Source organism: Melanostigma gelatinosum, assembly GCF_949748355.1.
Source record: "Melanostigma gelatinosum genome assembly, chromosome: 1".
NCBI classification, from domain to species: domain Eukaryota; kingdom Metazoa; phylum Chordata; class Actinopteri; order Perciformes; family Zoarcidae; genus Melanostigma; species Melanostigma gelatinosum.
In genome coordinates, this window is record NC_136634.1 from 4,884,846 (window position 1) to 4,906,789 (window position 21,944).

At 43.0% G+C, this 21,944-nt stretch overlaps 2 protein-coding genes across 2 annotated transcripts; one reads left to right on the forward strand and one right to left on the reverse strand.

Moving 5' to 3' along the window:
* Positions 1 to 4,313: 4,313 nt before the first annotated feature.
* Positions 4,314 to 13,914, forward strand: LOC306780472 (monoacylglycerol lipase ABHD2-like). The gene is made up of 11 exons (XM_079272864.1): positions 4,314 to 4,412; positions 4,823 to 4,891; positions 5,700 to 5,930; positions 6,646 to 6,821; positions 7,218 to 7,385; positions 7,879 to 8,062; positions 8,180 to 8,272; positions 8,680 to 8,781; positions 8,938 to 9,007; positions 9,682 to 9,766; positions 11,926 to 13,914. Exons 3-11 carry the CDS (start codon positions 5,719 to 5,721, stop codon positions 12,186 to 12,188), a joined length of 1,353 nt encoding a protein of 450 aa, XP_079128990.1. The 5' UTR covers positions 4,314 to 4,412; positions 4,823 to 4,891; positions 5,700 to 5,718; the 3' UTR covers positions 12,189 to 13,914.
* Positions 13,915 to 15,487: 1,573 nt separating this feature from the next.
* Positions 15,488 to 18,106, reverse strand: rlbp1b (retinaldehyde binding protein 1b). The gene is made up of 6 exons (XM_079275925.1): positions 17,978 to 18,106; positions 17,204 to 17,408; positions 16,809 to 16,987; positions 16,299 to 16,457; positions 15,915 to 16,025; positions 15,488 to 15,756 (listed from the first exon to the last, which is right to left on the reverse strand). Exons 1-6 carry the CDS (start codon positions 18,089 to 18,091, stop codon positions 15,628 to 15,630), a joined length of 897 nt encoding a protein of 298 aa, XP_079132051.1. The 5' UTR covers positions 18,092 to 18,106; the 3' UTR covers positions 15,488 to 15,627.
* Between the last annotated feature and the right edge of the window lie 3,838 nt (positions 18,107 to 21,944).

Consider the following 21,944-nt stretch of genomic DNA (forward strand, 5'->3'; position numbering starts at 1 on the left):
ACTGTAAAGATGATCTGACAGTACTTTCTTGAGTATTTCAATTTCATGGCAAGAAGAGTGCAAATATAAAGACAATACAATGAGGTGCAAAAACATATATGCATTAAACATGCCAGAAGTATGGATCATAATGTAAATGGGTTAACTGGGTTACATGTAAATGCAGCACATGATATATTACAGACATTTATTTGATAGCTCAGTGAGATTAAACATATGAAGAGGTCATAAATCATTACCAATTTGAACTGACTTTTACTTATAATACAGGATTTCTACTGTGGTCCGAATGAATACATCCTCCACCACTTGAGGAAAGACACTTTTCTTTCTGAAGTTTTCATGTTTTTGTGAAGTGGTGTTTCACAGATGATGCATGAATATAAAAATCTGTGATGTATGGGATTTTACTTAACATGTAAATAATCTGAGAGCTGCGTCGGGGATTTTCCCATTCCACACAATGAGGGATTACCAACTGGAGGTTTGTGAAATAGAAATAGTCCACACAGTGAATTGTATGCTTTTTTCTGTTTAGAAGCTGATTAAGACTTTGCATGTTGAATCAACATTTAGATTAAATTAAAAAGGCCAGTTACATCAATGTCTCTGTGATCCATAGTGTGTTCTTGTGTTGTTTGCCTATTCTCAAATAGTTGTGGGAAAATTCCCAGATGATGGCACCATGCATGAAATCCTCCGAAATGCAGATTAAGGCCAGTGTTGTATTGTGGAAAGCCAAAAAAAAGGTTCATCTGTGGGCGTTTCTCAAGCTGAGATCCAGCAGTGGGTCAGACTGATGTCCGTGCTCTCGGAGGGAGTGGGCGTGAGGCGAAACATTGTTTTTAATGAGTGTGAAGGGATGCCCAAGACCCTTTCAGACCTCATTCTTCTTACACGCATGAATATGGTGTGCAGTTGTTATTTTTCCATCCTGCTCCAAATCTAGGAGACAAAAGCAGACTAAATATAACAACAGTCACATCACTGTCGACTTTCAGGATATGACACCTGCTTAAGTGTCTCTCTGCCTCTTATCTTGACATTTCTTTTCCCTGGGCTTTAAAATGTGGCACATTTTTACAGTAGCAGCAACAACGTTCTCAGATGAACTCTACTTTGATTGGCAGTGTGAAATGCAGCCTTCTGTAGCTATAGTAACGCGTCATAAATGCAGCTTAAAGTGGTCTCAGGAGAAAGGCTGCTGTGCTCTCATCACATCGCCATGCTTCCTTCGTCTCTCTGTTCTCCTGCACATTTAGATCAAATGCAGTTAAAGAAACGAACTCTTCAAGCTATATGCAGTGTGAAACCTATAGACCTTCTTCTCACATGCTTCCCCCAGATGACCTTTTACACATCAAAGCTACATCTCAAGCTATAAGGAGCGATACCAAGCTCCTCTTATATTCCCACTGGTTACTTAGATGAGGTCAGAGGGTGAGTATACTGACGGAGTCTGTGACCTCAACTTATACTTGATGAGATGAGGAACATAGAAGTGAAAAGGAAGTGAAAGTGCATATATCTCTCTGTCGGGGAAATCTGGGAAACGTATGTTCTTCCTTCTGTCCTTTAAAGGCCCTAAAAATGTAAATGTAGAAGGTTATTTGAGGTATTTTCTATCAAGGCAAAGTGAGGATATTGGGAAATTTAAAGCAGCAATATCATAACAACTTCTTCTGTTAATATGTTATGGAAAATGAGTGATTGAGAGCTTGCTGTAATGAATTAGCTGCCCTTACTGAACTTTTATCAGGACAGCTATTCCCTTATTTAACAATTCCTTCAATGTCTAAGAACTGTAAAGTCTCTTTGGAGCAGGTTTATACTTATTTGAATGACATAAAACTGCTGTTGTCAGCAAATCAGACTAGATTACCAGCGAGGCCAAGCTGGGTTATGTTGTTGTAATTTTTTAGCAACTTCTGGTTCTAGGATCTTTTCTTATCTTAACACTAAAGTACAATTTGAACTGAACAATAAGTGCCCTAAAGTGACCCCAGTGTTGTTACTTTATCTCGAGCACTTTATTTTTTAGCTTTCGGTCTAAAGGACCTTCATCAGAGCGTACAGGGTTCAGCTGGAATGGCAGGTGTAGAAACAAACGAATCACATCCCAATCACTGTATGCAGAACACCTGTGCACACCCTGGTGGTAGAAGCTCCGCCTCCTGTCAATTAACCATCAGCCTAATGTGTGACAGTGATTTAGAAAATGTGGGAAGTTGATCTCAAAATGCAGCTATAGTTTTTCCATCCTGAAGCTGAAGCGTCACCTGAAGATGCCAAAAGCTTCCATCATGTTGAAGTGGACTTCAGCAGCATATTTAAACCCCTCTTGGTTTCGTTTTCTGAGTGTCAGCATAATCCCTAAAACTTTGAAACTCAACAGGCAGAGAACTGCTTCATCCGTACAGTCATGAAACCATAAGAACAGTCATGTGCACTGTGGGCTGGTTGACGTGAAGCAGCCGCCAAATGTGGTGAGACTTCACAATGGCCTCTGATGTTCCTCTTCTGTTCGACAAAGCCTCTTCTCATGACCGACTCAGCACTAAGTCTGAGCCAGAGGATGAGGTTAATGATGGCGAGAGGGAGCTTCAATGTGACAGAAGCCTGTTTGATCCTAATCCTCAGTGTGGAGCGCAGCATAATCCTGTACACTCGAAAAAAAACCTTGTGAAAATGTGATTTACCAAAAGTGGAATGCTACTCGAGAAATGTGTCGAGTAATTCATGAATCTATAACTGGTGTGTATGAATTTTCACTTCTGTCTCCTGCACAGAAACACGATCAAGTCCTCTTTCACTTCTGCATCATCTGGACGCACAAATGAGGATTGACACTTATGAAGAACATCACAGTGAAACATGATGGAGGAGGGGAGTTTACATTCCTGTGACGTTATTTCTTTGGAAGAACAACAAAAGTTACAGTTCAACTGAAACCTCAATTTAGTCGTCCATTGTTCACAGATGTTTTTGTTCACAGAGTTCCGGACTGTGCCAAAACCGAATGGGTGAAACAACATAAGCTGAAGTGTAGGGTCCTTTGTTTACTGTGGACACATGTTACTATGCGGTGTATGTACAGGGAATACTGGATTGATTGGATGACAAAAACACAATAAAAACATGTCTTTTTTATGTTCTTCATTTCATTTTGTATTTGTGCTTTTTCTTTTAACTCATGGTGTTTTATTATGAGTAAGCATCAACTTTACTTTAAATAAAAGTTGAATTTCTGTGGTTTGATTTTTTGTAAAGACACGTGGCTGCATTTGTTATGAAATAACATATTTTAAATATAAAAAAGTATTTTAACTAAGCAACACAAACCACTCACACACTTCATCATTCGTGTGATTTCTCACGTGTTCTCACTACATTTTAAATATTAGAATGGTTTGGTAATTGTGGGGTAAATTGCGATGAAGTAATGTGATGGGCCTGGAAAGGTTATTACTTACAATGTCATATTTTCCCCTAAATACAGTGTCACCATGTCATAAACACATTATAACAAACCTATAATCAATTTTAGAACGATCCTACACAAACATCAGTAAGAAAAACAATATTAGAAGCTCGATTAGGGCACTGTGAACCACTCATTGGTGGATGGCGCCCTCCAGTGGTCAAATCACTCAATGAAAGAGGGTCTGACTGATCCCTTCAAACTGAAGTGACATTAATTACTGCCCCCAGTTCCATTTTGTTTTGAAACCGGCTTTAAATATGAAATAACCATGTTGTTGTTGTAAATCCTACATAGTCTGTATTTGTCATATCTCCTTGCGTAATAACTGAGTCTTGGTAGTGAGTTTATTTGATGTTAATCAACTATAAACCACTAAAATATCCGTTATATGGTCACTATTTGTGTGTGCGATTATGTCAATGTGTTGTATCTATAACTGTTATGTGTGTCACTGTGAAATAGAAGCTTACAATGGTGGCGGACATGTATCTGCCCAATTAACCCACAGCATGTTGTAACAGTAAATGAGACGGTTAGTTTCTCTGTAGTAGGAAGTAAGCTAACCGGCTATCCGTCATGCTGCCTTCATGTACGGCCGGATTTCAAAAGTACAATTGACGAGTACGGAAGCTCCAGCACGTTAAGGGCTCAGAAAGTGGGTGCTTAATTCATACATAAGCTTCCATAGCTGATTTAATGTGCAGGTGGTAGATATTAAAAACCCTAAATCTTGTAACAAATATGCTAAAAAATATGTTCTTTTTATTGTTGGCTGCTGTCATTACTAAAAGTCGGAGCTTTATAAGAGCACTTGAATGCGCCCTGAGTTCCCTGCTGGTCAGTCGCTCTTCTGCTGTAAACAGACGGTGAGCTCAACTCCAGTTGGATCCGACCAGAACCTGGACACACTACCCCAAAAACAGCGATGGTAAGACCGAAAATGTTCCCCGTGTACCTTTTAAACCTACATTATGTACTTTACGTAAAGTCCATGTGGTGTTTGTGTTAGTTGAAGCCTCCAGCTTCACCTCGAGCCACTTCAGGAACAGTTTTAACGCTACCTGAAAACAAATTCTTCAACAGACACTCAAACCGAGGACACTTGTTTTTGATCTTATCTAAACGAACCAGGAACACAGCTGACTGTGTATTCTATTCTATCCTTTTCTACTTTTTGTAAGTTCCGGTTTTTGTCGTTCATGCATTATAAATGGTTCTAAACGTGACATTTCCGCAAATTACATGCTGGTTTTGTCTGTTTTTGTGTTTTTTCGCCCTGAGGGCCTGAAACCAGTAAGTTTTTACAACTAAGCTTAACTTGAACTGTTTGTTTTCCAGCACTGAGGGAGCATCGACGGAGAACAAGGAGGGACCACGACCACTGCGTTTCCTTCAAAGTCACACAAGGTGGGGAACAAAACTTTTTAAATCAATAGAGGGCATCTCTGTTAATTATTACTAACATCAAAAGTGGCCAGAATAATTGATGCATGAGTTTAAAATGGCCAATGTCGGTATCAATGCTTTGGAATTAAAGCACCCAATACCCAGTGGAGGAAATGAACTCAGTGAATGAACTAAATCACTGTACTTAACTGCAATTATGAGGTACTTGTACTTTACATCATATAAATTACAAATCAACAAATAAGTTATAAAGTGAAGAACACATTTAATAGTATATTATTCTATAGTGAGCCATCCTGGAAAGAGTACTTTTACTTTTAGTATTTTAATTATATTTGATGCCAGTAAGTTTGTACTTTAACTTAAGTAAACATTTCAATGCATGACTTTTGCACATAACTGAGTTTTTCTTGCTACTTTTGCTCAACAGGATCTCATTATTTTTTCCAACTCTGTAAATACCTGATATTTGGTGCCAATATTTATGCATTGTGTGCAAGTCATTGCAGGTCTGTTGCAGAAAGTCTGTTTGCAGGATCAGAGATTCGGATCTGCAAACAGACTTCAGACCAACGTGAGTTCGTAAAACTTTCCAGACTAAACGTATTGTTTCAGGGTTAGCACGTCTCTAAACTAAAGCTCAGGTGCTGAGGAAGGCGGAGCCTAAAACCATCACATCCAAATATCTAAAGTTATATTTATTTCTAATTTTTCAATCTTAACAAATGTCAAACTACCTTCTAGAAAACACTCCACCTCCTGTAAGCTCATGCACGTGAAATACTCTCCTAACATGCTGTGCATGCAGGTCCTCTCCTGTGTCCACAATGACCCTCCTCGAGGACCCGGACGTGGGCAGCTTCGGCCTGGAGCTGCCGGCCATGTTCGATGGCGTGAAGCTGGCAGCGGTGGCAACTGTCCTCTACGTCATCGTCCGCTGTCTGAACCTGAACAGTACCACAGCACCACCTGAGGTCAGCCACCAGGACACACCGCTCAGCCGCTACCTGTTCAAATCCTGCCCGTTGCTGACCAAAGAGTGAGTGTTAACGATCATGTAGTCCCAGATTTAAAGGGAATTGGTAAACTGTATGGTGGCCTTCAGGGGCCATACAAACACAAAGGGCTCTCCAGAGCCAGTGTTTTGGTTTGTCCGTTCTGGGCTTCTGTAGAAACATGCAACACGGCAGACTCTGTAGATACAAACGACTCATTCTAAGGTAACAAAAAACACAACAATTCTTAGTTTCAGGTGATTACACACTGATGAAAACGTTATGAATATTATATTCACTTCTGCCAATAAATCACCCTAAATCCTACACACTGTTCCTTTAATACTTCCAGGCTATTTCACACAGTTAGGAACCTTTCTTTGAAAAAGAGACTATTTGACACTCGCTCAAATTCAACCACTTGAGACAATTTATCCGACTTTGCACAGCTCCCTCTGGATTCACAAAAGTAGTTTATACATTATTATTTATTATTATATATGTTATTTAGTGGGGGTCCTTCCAAGATCCTGTAATAAGACTTTGATGCGTAAAATCCGTGGAGTCACTCTTTAAGTTTCTTTAAGTGCCTGTAGATTAGTCTGCCACCTCCTTTAGGTGTGTGTGTGTGTGTGTGTGTGTGTGTGTGTGTGTGTGTGTGTGTGTGTGTGCCTGTGGTGCAATACTCTGTGCTGGAACATCTTTAGGGTGGATGTTAACAGCTGTGATGTCTAATATGGAGCTGGTATGTCTCTTCAGATACATTCCTCCCTTGTTGTGGGGTAAGAGTGGACATCTCCAGACGGCCCTGTATGGCAAGATGGGGCGCGTCAACACTCCGACGCTCTACGGGTTCCGCAAGTTCCTCCCGATGCCGGACGGGGCCACAGCCACCTTTGACCTCTTTGAAGCTCGCGGAGATCACAGCACAGGAGGTCGGTGGCAAATACCGGTCTATCTGGTGGAGCAGCGAAGCTTCGGACTTTCTGCATGTTTAGGATTTAATCACACAACCACTAATCTGTCTTCTTACAGCTTATTTTTGTAAGAAAATCTCACAGATTATTGATTTTATTGTCTTGTCTTTCCACCTGAGTTTTACGTGGTTGTTTGGATCGCGAGCACATCACCCTGAAGTAACGAGCAGCTCATAATAATAATAATAATACAGTACAGTATGCAAAAGCTGGAAGACCACTAATGAATCCCTAGAGCCGCGCATTTCAGCCGCCAATTAATTCAACGCACGCACGCACACACATGGCGTCCACTTTTACGCCCACACATGACTCCACTTTGTATGTTTGTGATCCCTCCTGTGTGTGTGTCAGATGACGTTACCATGGTAATCTGCCCTGGGATCGGTAACCATAGCGAGAAGAACTACATCCGTACCTTTGTGGATCACTCCCAGCAGCAGGGTTACCGCTGCGCCGTCCTCAACCACCTGGGAGCCCTGCCCGACGTGGAGCTCACCTCGCCCCGCATGTTCACCTACGGTAACGAGGGAAACGTCCCGCGGTGGACTTGTATGAAGGACCGCTTTGATGAAATGTCACAGTTCAAACCGTGATGGGGAAGATCCCTTCGTTGCGTCTGTGATGTTGCTTCTCTATGAAGTGAGGAGAACTGAAGTTAGGGGAAGCAAAACAAAGTTGCGACATAGAAACAAAAACAGATATCTGTGGCTGTCGCAGGGCGCTGCTAGCTGCGAGTACAACAGCCATGTTTGTTGTTTACGTTCAGTATAATAACTTTGGGGGAGTGACTGATGGGACGGGTCAGTGATGCTGACCTGTTGACTTTCTCACTAGATTTGAGGACTTTTGGAGCCAGCGCTGCTCGCTACTTTCATTGGAAAAGAGATGGCAAAATTAGGAGTTTTTAGTTTGATCATTTTTAAATCTAGCCGACGCTTGCCAGTTTACCAGCCCTGTATTATTGTCGTTATAGTTTTCCTCACGGATATTAAAGTGTCTCTCCTTCATTCAGGTTGTACCTGGGAGTATGCCGCCATGGTGGACTACATCAAACGAGCGTTTCCTGAGACGCTGCTGGTGGTTGTGGGCTTCAGCCTGGGGGGAAACATCGTCTGTAAGTTCTTGGGCGAGAGCCCATCCAACCAGGACCGAGTGCTCTGCTGTGTCACCGTCTGTCAGGGTTACAGCGCCCTCAGGTTGGTGGATGATCAGAACCAGGACTTGATATGAATAAAAATGCATCGATTGGGATACTGGAGAGGAGCGCAGTTGTTTTTCCGACCTTTTTATTACGTATGCATTTGTGTTGGCAGAGTCCAGGAAACGTTCCTCCAGTGGGATCAGTGCAGGAGACTCTACAACTTTATGCTGGCGGACAGAATGAAGACGCTCATCCTGTCACACAGGTGGAGAAACGCAACAACCGTTTGTGAAGTCAGAGACGTGTTGATCCTTTCTACTTTGTGTCATTTCATCACGCACAAGTGGCAGCATTGCTTTATTCTTTTATGGTTTGTCAGAGAGCAAAGTCTTTGATGTATTGAGGTGTTTCCTGACATTACCGTACTTATTGAAGTAGATTACTGCAGCAACTCACCAAGATCAACATCCATCCAGACTGTCTATTGGTCAAGTTTAGACAAGAAATCCATGCTAGATGTCAAAAATAGGCTAATAGTGTGAATTCCAGCAGCCATGAGTTGCTGAATTCTAAGAAATGTCTCTGACATCGTTGGACGGGGCTTACCAGCCACTCAAAGATGCAACTTCTTGCCGTCTTTGTCCAAATACCTTTATTTGTTTTGTTCAACAGGAGCAGTTTGCTCGGCCTGAACGGCAGCAACATCGGCGACGTGGACCTAAACCGACTTTACGCAGCCACGTCTCTGATGCAGATCGACGACAGCATCATGAGGTGCGGGGAGTTTGGGTGGATTTGATGTTTTGATTTGGCTGCTGGTGGCCTCCGCGACCTCTCCAGCTCTTATCTCTGTCACTGATGGTGTCTTACCTGGTTTAAATAAAGGTTTATTAATAATAATAATCAGTTATCACACGATTTGTCCTGCAGGAAATTTCACGGCTACAGCTCCTTGAGTGAGTACTACGAGAAGGAGAGCTGTTTGAACTACATCCGCAAAGTGAGTGTGCAGAAGTTTGCTTTGATATGCTGCTAATATTACCTCTGCTATGCCTTCAGTCACTACTGTGTCTACTCCTGTATTACTAGTTCTACTGCTTCTACGATTACTACAATATACTTATTCTTGCTACTATAACACAGCATTGACATCCTGCCTCTTAAGCAGGTCGATGCGTCCTCACTGCTTACAGGAATTTTGTGAACATTGCTTATTTGCTTTCTTCCCAAGAGTGAGATGAGAAGATTAATACCGCTCTCAAGTCTTTGTGTAAACTATGGAGTTAAAAAAACAGGGGGGGGGGGGGGGTTAGCTTAGCTTAGCATAAAGACTGGGAGCAAGGGGCAAAGAGTTAAAAAGATGAACTACATACCAGCAACTCAAAGGGTCCATAGTTATCCCACTGTATGTTGTTTATTTAACCTTTACACAAAATTAATTTACTGTTTTTTTACAGTTTGAAAATTAGAGGAAGTTATGTGTTGGGTACTGATTTCACTGCTCCAGAAGAAGTTACTACTACTGCTGCTACTGCTTCTCATACTTTTACTTTTAGTACGATTGCTTCTACTACTACACTGACTAACCCTCTACTTTAACAGCTTCTACTTGTACGACTGCTTCTGCTGCTCCATACAAAGTCATTCAGAAACGAGCTGTTGTTTCACCTCCAGGTCACTGTGCCTCTCTTCCTGCTGAACTCCTTAGACGACCCACTCATTCATCCGTCGCTGCTGGAAATACCACGCGCACTCGCAGGTTTGTCTTCATTTCTAACTATAATAGCTGTTAATGGTGTCAGTAGCTTTAATATATTGCTTTGGCCATGATTTAGAGTTATTCAATTACAATATTTCACGTGTTTTATCCAAATGGATGCCATGTAAACCTGACACGGAAATATAAAACATGTATTCAGCTAATCTTTATGGCGAAGTCATTTTATTGGCTCATAAAAAAACATGTGTTGGTAGAAAAGCCTTCATCAGTCTCACGACTCGGATCAAAGGCTGTAGAAGGGATAGTTTGATCGTTTTAAAGTGAGGGTTCTGACGTATTTATCCATAGTCAGTGTATTACTTACAGTACATGATGGTAATATGACTATAAGTACCTCCTACAACCCCACTGAACTATCCCTTTAAGTAGCTTTAAAAACGGCCTTCGTACACTGTTCAGAAAATGTGTCTCATGTAAATGCAACATGTAATAAAACAATAATGTTCAAGAGCAGTCATCTGGAAGTTTGCAGTGTGACCTCATCCACACACTTTATTACGCGGAGGAGTTGACTGAACTGTTGCTATGGCTCAGATTTGTTTGTTTTGGGCGTTTCCTAGAGAATGACTGACTGCAATAGTCAAACATTGTCTTCACAGCGAGACGAACGGAGACGAGTGTTTGAGTAAATGCCCCGGTGTCCTCCCTCTCCTCTGGAGCCGGACACCGGGGCCGGAGTCTTAAGTGTGGATAAAGTCTTGTCGCAGCTATCTGCTCAACAACACCGCCCGGCCCAGAGAGTCTTGTTGAATTTTTCAGGGCCATGTGATACGACTAGGCTGTTGGATTATATATAGCGAGCAGTGTGTGTGTGTGTGTGTGTGTGTGTGTGGACCTAGCCTTGTCTTGCCTCGGTAGGTCACATGCTCTGGCCCCTATGCGTTTAAATCAGTGTGACAAGTGAAATTCTAAACTTTTCTTTGACTTCAAAGGAGTTGGTACACGTGGCTAGTTTTTTCTTTACGTGCTTATTATTAAGTTCGAACTGTGTTTTCATCTCCTGAATTTAATGATATTTTGAAAATTTGCCTTTTCTCTTTGGTGACACTATTCTGTGCATATGTGTGAATATGAGCGTTGTTTATGTGTGTGTGCATTTACAAAAGAAGAGCTAAGGTCGGTAGAGAGTGTAGGTGGTGTAGAGAACAGAAAGGGAAAGGAGGGCAATGTGCAAAGTGACTTCATAATGTGCAAAAAGCTCAAATGGTAAAGCCAAATACTGTCCCCCGAATCCCCAAATATCCTTCACCTCCCTGTTAATGTGTGGTTGTAAGCCGGTGTTTCCTTCAGGAGCCGTACTGTACAGGTTGGTGAATCTGATTTGTTGGCTGATGGTTCTAGTCGGTGAATTTAAACTCTGTACAAACTAATGTCATGTTTGGCTCTGATGATCGGTTCCTGGCTTCAGTCGTGTTTGTGCTGCTGGGATCACGGATTTGTTTTTTTAAGGCCAAGCCCAGAAGTTTAGCATCACACTGGTTCCCTCGACAAAGAGCCAACCGATAGATGCACCGGTTATTGAAGAGAATAGTCTCTGCGGTAAACAAGTTTATGATACTGACAAGTTTTGTTCATCAAGATAATCTTCACAAATGAACACCGCTTTTATGATTTCTGAAGTGTGAATGACATCAGCAGAGATAGAAAGATGTTAGGCTGTAAACAAACTACACCACGGTGCATTAGTGCAAGTGTACACAACGAGGCGGACCAGTCGTCGTGGTGACGTTTTGTAATCTCATTGAGACACTTTTTAGCAACTTCCTGTTTTAAGATACTTCAAAGCTTCAAAATTCACTAGAGGGGTATTTACTGACCTATTGAATATCGTAGAACAAAACTTAAACTATCTTAAGCTTGTGTTAAGCACAGACTTTATTTCAGACGTATAAACAAAAGGAAAATTGAAAACTTTGACTTCGAGACCAGGAAACAGGAAGTGCAAACCTGCCCACGCACTCCTGCAGCACAAACGAGCCCCAACGTTTTATCCTCTTAAAGTGACTTCTCCTGTGTTGACACAGCTGTTTGTCACGATGAATGGGCTGGCACCACATTAAGTGTTGGCCATACTTCAAGAGTAAATACTGCAGAGTTAACAAAAAAAAATATTATCTTACCTCTCCTTCTATTTGTAGAAAAGATGCCCAACGTGATGTTCGCCCTGACCCAGCACGGAGGCCACCTGGGCTTCTTTGAGGGAGCCATGCTGTTCCCTCAGCCCCTCACCTGGATGGACAAGGTCATCGTGGAGTACGCCGACGCTCTCTGCCGCTGGGAGAAGACCCGGCCGGCCTGTCAGAGGAGCAGCCACCAGGACATGAACTCCTACCTGAAGAGAACAGGGGTAACAATCAGTGAGCAACATAACCTGCATAGAAGTCTGGAGACTAAACAATAGACCAAAACTACAGAAACAAGCTGCTCTGTATTTGCTCTGCTTCAGCACTAACGTCCTGTAATGTAGGAAGTCTCCATATCGGATGGGAAAAGTTGGAGTGGTCGTGCTAAATGATGTATTGGAACTCGTGTAAGATACCTGAAAATGTAACGCGACCCCGTGTTGAGTTGGACCTTCCTCTTGTTCCCAGTTAACCTCCAGTGAAACACGAGTTCACCCTCTGCTGGCTTTTGGCAGCTGCTGCTCCTTGAGTCTGGAAAGCAGGGTGATATAATTAGTAGGGGGGAGGGGGGGGGCGGCGGCATCAGAGGATGAATGTGACCTCTGACCTGCATGTAGTAGGAAGAGAAGTTTATTTTTCTACATGAATAACTACTGAAAAATTCATACGTCATCTCGCGTACAAATAACACAACTAGAATAACTGAAATATTAATAAAAACTGGAAATTTAACTCCTTAAACCTTTTAACCATAAAATGCAGCTTATATTTTATATTAAGTGCCTACATGTGAATTTGTAACACATTCATTTGGCTTCTCATGAATCATTGAGCGACCGCTCATCAGCAGCAGTGTCACGTGATTCATGGCTGCTCAACATCAATGTCTGTCGTGTTCAGTCAAACTGGAAATTTAATTTAATTAATATTGATATAATATGTTTCCATTAAGAGAAGTTTGATGTTTTTATTGCAGGATAAATGTGTTGAATAACACCCAGTTTAGTTTCTGTTGTTGAGGCATAATTCTGCTCCAGTTTTCCTCTTTGTATTCCGTTGTGTACGGTGGACCACCAGCAGTTCTTGTTGCTGCTGACCTTCTGAAAGAGTCTCTGTTCAGGACAGAGCTGGGTCAAACTGTGTTTACGACAAAAAGCAGAAAAGAGATAAAGTGGGACTCAAACAGGAAGCGTATTGGATAAGAAATCCTGTGGACTCTCAATTCATGCACTTACCAAGCAAATGGACCAAAGCACTCTTCACTTTTCCAGAAAAAGGATCTGAACGTTGAGCTTTTTCTTTTCTTTTCTTTTCTTTAAGATTTTGCTGCCTTTTGGCCTCATGTGACTCCTTACAAACAGGCTTTGGCTCTAACACAATGGAAGTCTCATATTAGACCAACATCTCCTGTTAACTTTCAACAAGGGCTAATTGATACGTTTCATATGTTTTGTAAATTGTTGTGTTTTTTGGGGGGGGGGGTTTAAGCTGCTTATTGCTACATACCGGATGGGTGGAGTTTGTCACGAGAAAAGACAGCAGACGCATGAATCTGTCACACAAGACGTACCTCTGTCTAATGATGCGGTATATTACTACGAGAACTGTACTTATGATTATACGTCTGGAAAATGAACAAAGTAAGAGGTGGAGTTTGTGAAGCAATGACTTGTGCTCTGCAGCTTGTTCTGGGCCTTTGGTGTGAATGTTTGCTGTGTTACTCAGTTTCCTGTGAGTAACATCCTGTCTCCTGGAAATACGTGCTGGAGACTCGTAAGTCTTATTCATCAACATATCAACCATCAGATTTAATGCGACTTTAATTTCTCTGCTTTTTTTAATGTCACCTGTGTCAGCACCACTGTTGAGTGCGATGTCTTTCGCCTGCACTTTACTCTTTGTAGTTTTTCTTTATCAGCATCTGGGTGTAACGTTTCTGATCTAATCTTAATGGATTTTGTTCTGATGTGGCGCACAGTCGTGACTGATGAGTCATATTTAAACTCAGCCATGAATAAATGTTTTTCACAGTTTGTTTTGGTCTGTTTATTGTAAGCCGCTTAAGGTTTGTCAGTCCACCACTTAGTCCAGAGTGAGACATCTCAGCAACTTTAGATGGATTACTATGTAATCGTGTACACACGCCGGCTACGCCCGATGACTCCCACTGACTTTGGAGTTCCTGTAACTTTACCTCTAGAGTCTAGAGCCACCATCTGGTCAAAATGAAAAATGTTCTAAAAATAATTCTGACCAAAAACCTGCAAAACTAATCACATTTCTGCCAGCTTTAGTTTTTTTTCAGTGCTTTTGCAGATGCATTTGGGTATCTGGAGTGCCCATCAAGCCACAAACTGAAATATTTGTGGCTTATTTCTGGGCACAAAGCAGCTGCTGCTTCTTGGAGGCTGAATGCCGGTATATTCAGACAGTACGAGCGTGTTTTTGGCCATTAAAGCACGTAAACATGTTCTGGTAGCAACCCAAAATGAAAATTAGCACATGTCCATTTAAGTTTAGTACTAATTACAGCATATGAGCATGCTAACACACGAAACTAAGACGCACGCTGACTCATTCAGCTCAAAGCTCCACCTGAGTTCAGTCTCAGAGCCGCGAACATTGTTGAGTCTCGGTCTTGTTTCGATTTGCAAATTGATGCAACGACTACACCTTATATTTATATACAGTTTATTGTACATGTATTGACATGTTGGTGCACCAGGTAGCACAATGGGTGAACCATCATAATATTGATATTGAAGAACAATCTAAAAAACACACGAGACACCGGCACTTGTTGGAACATCAGCCTTGTACTTGAAGGAGACGGGGGACCAGAGGGTGGAAACTCAGGAAGCTGGCACCTGCCAGTGTTGAAACAAGCAGTGTGGGTGAACTACGGTCCAAACTAAAGCAGCCACCGAACGGGGGTCACCCTGTGTGCTCTGACTGAATGTCTTCTCCATTTATCCTTCATTAATGTATCCGACTGGTCAACGAATCAAACGATGTACTTTAGATTAAAGACAGCCACTCACTTCATTTCTTTTGATTTTAATATGAAAATCAACTTGCAAAGGCTTGAAATCTGCTTTCGATGCGTAATCCACCACCGAGCAGGACATGTGGTCGCCGTTATTATTCGATTAGTTACAGTAATGCTGCTGTAACAACAATCTGTGAAACACTGAAGAGAATAATCTGAATTTACTCTTTCCAGACACAACAGCAGGGAAGCATGAAAACACTGCCTGCCCAAATCTGCTTTACTGTGCAAAAATAGCAAATATACAACATGTTCTACATGTTTATTGTGATGAATTGTCTTAAGAAGGTTGATTTTCACACTATGCTGCTCTGACGTCAATGGTTGTCTGCAAGGGAGAACATCTAAAATCTTTTTCAATAATCTGCAAAAAAACGCAGTCTGTAATTAATGATTTGAAAGTGGAAGAACTACCAGTGTGTCTCCAGTCCCATAAAGAGTAGCGATAAAGTAAGGAACATGACAAACACATGTACAGAACACCGCAGAGAGGTTTTCTGTTGGCCTGAGCTTTGTTTGGACCTCTTGAACACAACATGCACTCGAGACTTTCATTCGTTTTTTTTCTTTCTTACAACCGCACAGCTAGATTTGGGCTTTGGATCTCCACAGGCTGTGGGGTTTGTCATATATTATGAACGACCCTTCGCAGAGGGAGGGTGGAGGTTTTAGTCGAACAGCTTGGCTGCTGTGGCCTTGCCGTCGTACTTTGAGCCTTTTCCATCAAACTCGGAGGGAAGGATGTCGCCGTCAAACTCCTTGTAGTAGTTTTCCAGCTCGTCTCCGTGGACGAACACCTAAAGCAAGGACAGCAGCTGTTAGAGGCGTTCCACCACCCGACTGTTGGACATGCGAGTTGTGACCGTTCCCGCTGACATGGTTGCGTGTGATAGACTGAAGGGAGGAGCAGCGGTGTTGCAGTCGGTCGTTAACGGGCCGTGTTTGTCTGACTCACTCTCTCGAGCAGCTTGCTCTTCATGAGTGGTTTCACCACATTGTAGGTGGTGGTGAAGTACCAGGGCTGGTGGATGAAGTGCACGGCTTTGAAACGAGCAGGGAACGAATCCTGGAAGAAACAAAGTGGCGTGGTTTAGTGACGTATTCAAATATTCACTGACGAGGAGTCCTGCAGAAAGTACCAGTTAAAGTAGAATGCCTTGCTCAAGGTGATTCTCCAACCATTCAAACATGAGGAATAATCCACACAATCTTCTGAGAGGAACGCGGTAAGAATAAGAAAACAAAAACTGATTTTCTGCTTTTTAAAAAGAAGGCTATAAAAACCATCTGATCTCGGCTTTTCCTCCCCAGCTTTCATTTCTAGAACACCCCCCCCCACCTGCAACATGTCCACCATCTTCTTGAGCTCCGTGGGTTTGATTCCCGACGCCTGCTGCATGGTGAAGCCCTTGAAGTTCTCAATGATGCAGAACCCGTTGATCTGAGTCTCCTCGTTCTCCAGCAGCTTCTCCAGGATCACGCAGTAGGCACGCAGGATCTGCACACACACACACACACACACACACACACACACACACACACACACACACACACACACACACACACACACACACACACACACACACACACACACACACACACACACACACACACACACACACACACACGAATTTTGACAAGATCTCCAGTATTAATACTGGAGTCCAAGTACCTCGAGTGAATGTACTTAATTACATTGAAACGATCTTTGCTGATTCTTCCACCATTGACGAGATTAGATTGGTTCAGCAAAGAAATCCTCGACCCATTTAAACCAAAACTAAGTTTGGAAATGTGCTTGTCCAGGTGCATTGTGGGATATGTTGTCACACAGAAACCCCCCATGTACCTCATCAAATGTGATCTCCTCGTAGTCCCAGTTCTCGATGTTGAAGAGCAGAACCACGCGGCCGTGTTTGTCTCTGCTGGGCAGGATGCCGGGGTAGCCGGCCTCGATGGTGCTGCGTATGGCCTCGGGGGTCAGGTTCTCAAACAGCTCGGGGTACTCCTTCCTGAAGCGCACGTAGCCTGGGTGGAAACACAGGAGCACGTTCTGGGGTCACACCGGGCTCAACTTTCATTTTGTTCAATAACACTTTCGTATATTCATTCACCATTAGGGTCAGTTTAGCATGTTTATTGTTGCTTTGTTGGGTTGGCTTCATGTGGTATAACGAGGAGTTAGAGATTCTGTGGTGGGAAACATGGAGTCAGTATCTTCCCTTCAACCCGTTTCTAACGTACCCTTCATCAGGTCGAAGGCTCTGGGCACGTGGTACTTCCTGGCGCGGATGAAGCGGACCAGCAAACCGTCGGGTTTCTCCCCAAACGTGTCCTGAACCCCTTTGGCCAGGTCGTCACCCGCATCTGCCTTCTCCTTGATTATTCCTCGCAGCTCCTTCACCGCCGACACCTTCTTCTCATCGGTCTCGTTCAGCTCGTCCTTGGCCTGTAGGCAGAGCCAGACCAGACAGTTGGGCCACAGCCAGCTTTGCTTTGATACAGTTAAGTGACATAACTGTCGAAAAAAGTAAAGGTTATTTTACTGATGTTTGACAATGCAATCTCATCAATTTGGTTTAATCTGACTCTCTAATTGGTCTTATCACGAGGAAAACCACTGCAGTAGGATTTGTGTTACTTAAGGGGAAGAAAAGTTGTAGCAAACATCTGCATCACCAGGCTCTCTTTAGCTGCCCGTGTCTGCTGATGTTACACGATAAACTCTCAGCTTCATTTCTGAGTAATCCTGGTCATATCGTTTAAAGGAGCAGTGTGTGGGCTTTAGTGCCATCTAGTGGGATGGTTGTAGATTGTAACCAACTGAAAACCCCTCCGCTCACCCCTCCCTTTCCAAGCGTACAGGAAAACTACGATTATTAAAAACCGTTATGAATATTATGTTCCATTTCTGCTAATTGCTCCCCTGGCGTGCGACGCACTGGCCCTTTAACAGATGTGACCTCACGTTGTGTCCTGATCTCTCTGACCTGGTGATGTGAGAACAGGTCTGCTTACCTTCTGCTTGGTGTGGTCCGGCAGGCTGGCGCAGGGTTCGAACACTGGCCCGTGGTCCTTGACGGTGAGACGTTCCAGCTTGGCCCTGAGCGCCTGCTCCTCCTCCGACACCATGCGGTAAGTTCCACTCTGAAAAGAGTTTCACCGTAAGAGCAGCAGCCATTTGGACCATAACGACAGCTCTGTGACAGAATAGCTGTGAGGAAAAGCAGCGTGCTGGATTGATGTCAGTATAATTCACTTGGTTGTGCCGTGTGAGGATTAAAACGCGTCTTATCCACGCGAGACAGAACAAAATGCCTGTTCACCGTGCTGCAGCAGCAATCATCAATAGGTCTGTGTTTGATTAATCTCCCTCACGAGTCCAGCAAAGCCTGTAAATACACGGTGAGGACTACAAGCAGAGATTAGCAGCGACGGCACTCGTAACAACGGGCTTTGGTTTTGAGAAATGTCGAGCTTCAGCTGAGTCCATGTTACCGGAGGATGAAGAGGTATTTGACAAACAATCACAGGACTTTCCTCCCGTTGCAGCTCAGTAAAGTAAAGTATCGATCCTGATTCGTTCTCTCTGAGACTAACACAGTTTTGAAGAAGTAAAAATGCAAATACTTACAACCACAGCCATGTCTCCTGCTCTTTATATCAGTGGTGTACTGTCTGGAGGAAAAACTAAAAAACAAAACAAACAATTGAGACACTGTGCTCCACTTTAATCCCCCTTCATCCCACCGGCTCTGCTGTCACAAGGCACCGGTACCTTGATTCGGCTAGATTTAGCACTTGCCCATTCCTGGATGGTTTATCAGGAGATTTAAGGTCGACAGTCTTCTGCTTTCATGATCAACAGGCTCACGGTTGCCGTTAAAGTTTAGACTCTTTATCAGCCGACAAATTCTGCACAACCGTCGATGCTGAGAAATTTAGTCGACTATTTGTCAAGTAAAAGTAGAAAACACAAGCTAGCTCTTTGTAAGATATGCGACAAAAAATATATCATCTTTGGCTTTTAGACTCAAACTAAACGAGCAGTTAGAAGGCGTCACCCTGGGCTTCAAGCTGCTTCGGTTTCCACGACACTCAACTGGCCCTTTATGAAACAAAATGAATAATAACTAGCAGATTAATCGATGAGGGAAGTATTTGTTAGTTGCAGTCCTAACAGAGGGGGAAACTGCAATGCACATTTGTATGACTGCAACATTATTTGAAGTTGAAATTCTCAAATGCATTCATTGAGCGGTCATGACTCATTTGAAAGTAAATGACTTGAACTGTGTCTCTATAGAATATTCTATGAAAGACTCAGTTGATCCAAAGCTGCAGAGCTTTGCATTTTTGGAATTGTCGTCACAGCGGGAATGCAGCTCTGAAGCTCGTCACAGTTGGTCCCATGATGCACCGACTGAGTCTTGAGATAGTCTTCACTTAATTACACCGAGCACCCAAATACCTCACGACGCAGGAAGAACATTGTGTTTGGGAGTCAAAGGCAGCCACGCGTCCACATTTTCTTTGTTTCGTGCCACTTTAAAAAAAAAAAGACACCCAGAGGAGCTGCAGAGATTCAGTCGTACAACATCTGAGGAAGAGAAGCGGCGAGTAGAGGAGTCTTACCTGAGGCAGAGGGGAGTCCCGGGGCGTCTGTGCGGAGCGAGGCGGACGGGACCTGTGATTTGTAGCGTTGGGATTAGTGCCGTCACTCCAGATTACGTCCCACTTCTTTCTTCTCAATCAGCAGAAAAGTGGCGGAGGGTGGGAGGAAGTGATGGCGAGGGAGACGTTGGCCAATGGTGGAGGGGCTCCCGTGATGAAAGGCAGAGCCGGCGCACATTTTGGATGAGGTCATTTTTTGAGTACACACTTTCAGTAAGAGGTGGTTTCAGGGGGCGGAGGGATTTGATTGAATTCCAAGGAGACTTGAGTGAAAAGTGACCATTGTGGCTGCTGATTTCCAGTTTAAGTTCTGCGACGTGATCTCGCTCTTGTGAGAGGTGGAGCTGTATTCAAATGGTCTGCGTCACATGTTTAGAGACGTGATGTCGATTGAGAGTTCAGGTTCTAATGTTGTGATACTTCTCAATGGCAGCGATAGGAATTACTTTCTTTAATTACTCTTTAATTTATGAAACAAAGGGCTGGGATTAATGTCAGAGATAGATTAAAGATTACAACAGACAAAAAAGAGACTATAAAAACAAACGTATATAAACAATAAAGTATTAAATGTTAAGCGTATAAGAAGTAAACATATGGTTTTGTTGAGTTGTGGTTAAATTAAACATATGTTAATGTTTTATCATTCACTGTTCAGAAACACCTTTGTGCATTCATGTACTAAGTAATCCTCCCTCATCGCACTTGTGATGTGATCCTCATTGGATGCCGTTCAAAGTTCATATTTAGAGGACAATTTAGTTTAAAGCCCACAGCCGTCCTTTAAGTCTTCACACGACAACCTACATGTACATCGGATTCTTTAATTCTTCTTTGCATCACACTGGGAACACAACCCCACGGCGAGCAGCCTAAACCGCCAGGCCGCCACAACAGACATGATTTTAGTAGTTAATAAAAAAACTGCTTTGATTTGAATTAAAAATATGTCGTTTCAGTTCACTCGTCTGGCCCGTCCACGCAGCTTTCTGTAAACTCGACAGTCTACGGACACGCTGTTCTCTCTTGTGGTTGAGGTTTGGAAGTCGGCCATCTTCCTCTCGCCGACCCTGGTCCTGCTAACGTCACCGCCACACGTTTTCCTCCTGACACGACGACGAAGGAGCAGCCAGCCAGTAATCTGCTGAACAGGCCTGATCTCAATAAAGCCATTTGGGGAACAAAATTAGATGGATTGGGCAAAACAATGCTACCCTGTGTTTCCTCCCTATGGCCTGAGCTGTGGGGCCAAGTTCAGGCTGTGTGTGTGTGTGTGAGAGAGAGAGTTCATGAGTTTGTAAGACAAAGCTATTTAGAGCCACGGAGCATGAAAAACATACAGCTCCACCTGCAGCTTGTTCCATGTTCAGATAGTCAGAGAAATGATACACAACATGTTATAATCTAGTGTCACGCTGACGTCTTTAGACCTTTACAGCGTTACGTAAAGCTGTGCAGCATTCAGCTCAAAGACTCACGTGAGTATTTCAGTCACTGGGACTTAACTGGGAATGCTGGGAGAGAATTCATAATTAAAAAGTGAACCCGGAGCTTTTGTGACTACAAATCCTCACACTATAGACATTCTTTCTCGGGTCAGCCCACCTTTACTGCAGCAGACATACACTTGGACCTTGTGCCACTGGAAGATTTCAGATCCTGATCCAGTGTTTCCCAACACTACCAGAGCTGAGGTTTCATCCGGTAATATGCTACCAACAATGCTGATCTGGCACTGGGTCAAGCGTGACGGCATAGTTGGGTGTTTTTCCCCTCTGCAATTAGTGTGAACCTTAACGTAACGATTCAACCCGCCGCATAAAAAGTATCGTTCATTTGGGAGTTTCTGTCCACCCCATGAGGCCGATATTCACTCTTTTAGCTCCATTTTCAGTCACTGTTGAGCTGAAGGGAACAGAAGAGTCGGCCGATAATTCTCTCTGGTTTCATCGCTACAAGAAACGCTTTATGATTAAAATAAAGCCGCTTTCAGTGTCATACAGTCTCAGTCTTCTTCTCTGTGCCTTTAAGTCTGTCTACAAACCTGTTCTCATTTCCTCCCAGTGAGCAAATCAACCAAATTACAATGCGTTGTATTATTTTGTATAACAGAATAACGGTAAAATAATAAATACAATCATATGCGCTTCTCTGCAGAGATCACACCAACAGTTGCCTCTATGTGCAAACTGAAATCAAACCAGAACACAGGACGTTTACAATGACGTTAGGAAAACCAGTGTTGCATGTTTGAGAGGTCAGTGTTGTCACATTCACTCACTGAAACCAAACAAAGTCGGTTTCATTTGAA

Bases quoted from the DNA above. Each gene is read 5' to 3' on its own strand.
- LOC306780472 (XM_079272864.1), top strand. From the start codon at position 5,719: ATGACCCTCCTCGAGGACCCGGACGTGGGCAGCTTCGGCCTGGAGCTG. The intron at 5,931-6,645 runs GTGAGTGTTAAC...ATGTCTCTTCAG, and splicing joins TGCCCGTTGCTGACCAAAGA to ATACATTCCTCCCTTGTTGT. The intron at 8,063-8,179 runs GTTGGTGGATGA...TTGTGTTGGCAG, and splicing joins CAGGGTTACAGCGCCCTCAG to AGTCCAGGAAACGTTCCTCC.
- rlbp1b (XM_079275925.1), bottom strand. From the start codon at position 18,091: ATGGTGTCGGAGGAGGAGCAGGCGCTCAGGGCCAAGCTGGAACGTCTC. The intron at 17,409-17,977 runs GTAAGCAGACCT...CTCTGCCTACAG, and splicing joins CGGACCACACCAAGCAGAAG to GCCAAGGACGAGCTGAACGA. The intron at 16,458-16,808 runs GTACATGGGGGG...GTGTGTGTGCAG, and splicing joins AGGAGATCACATTTGATGAG to ATCCTGCGTGCCTACTGCGT.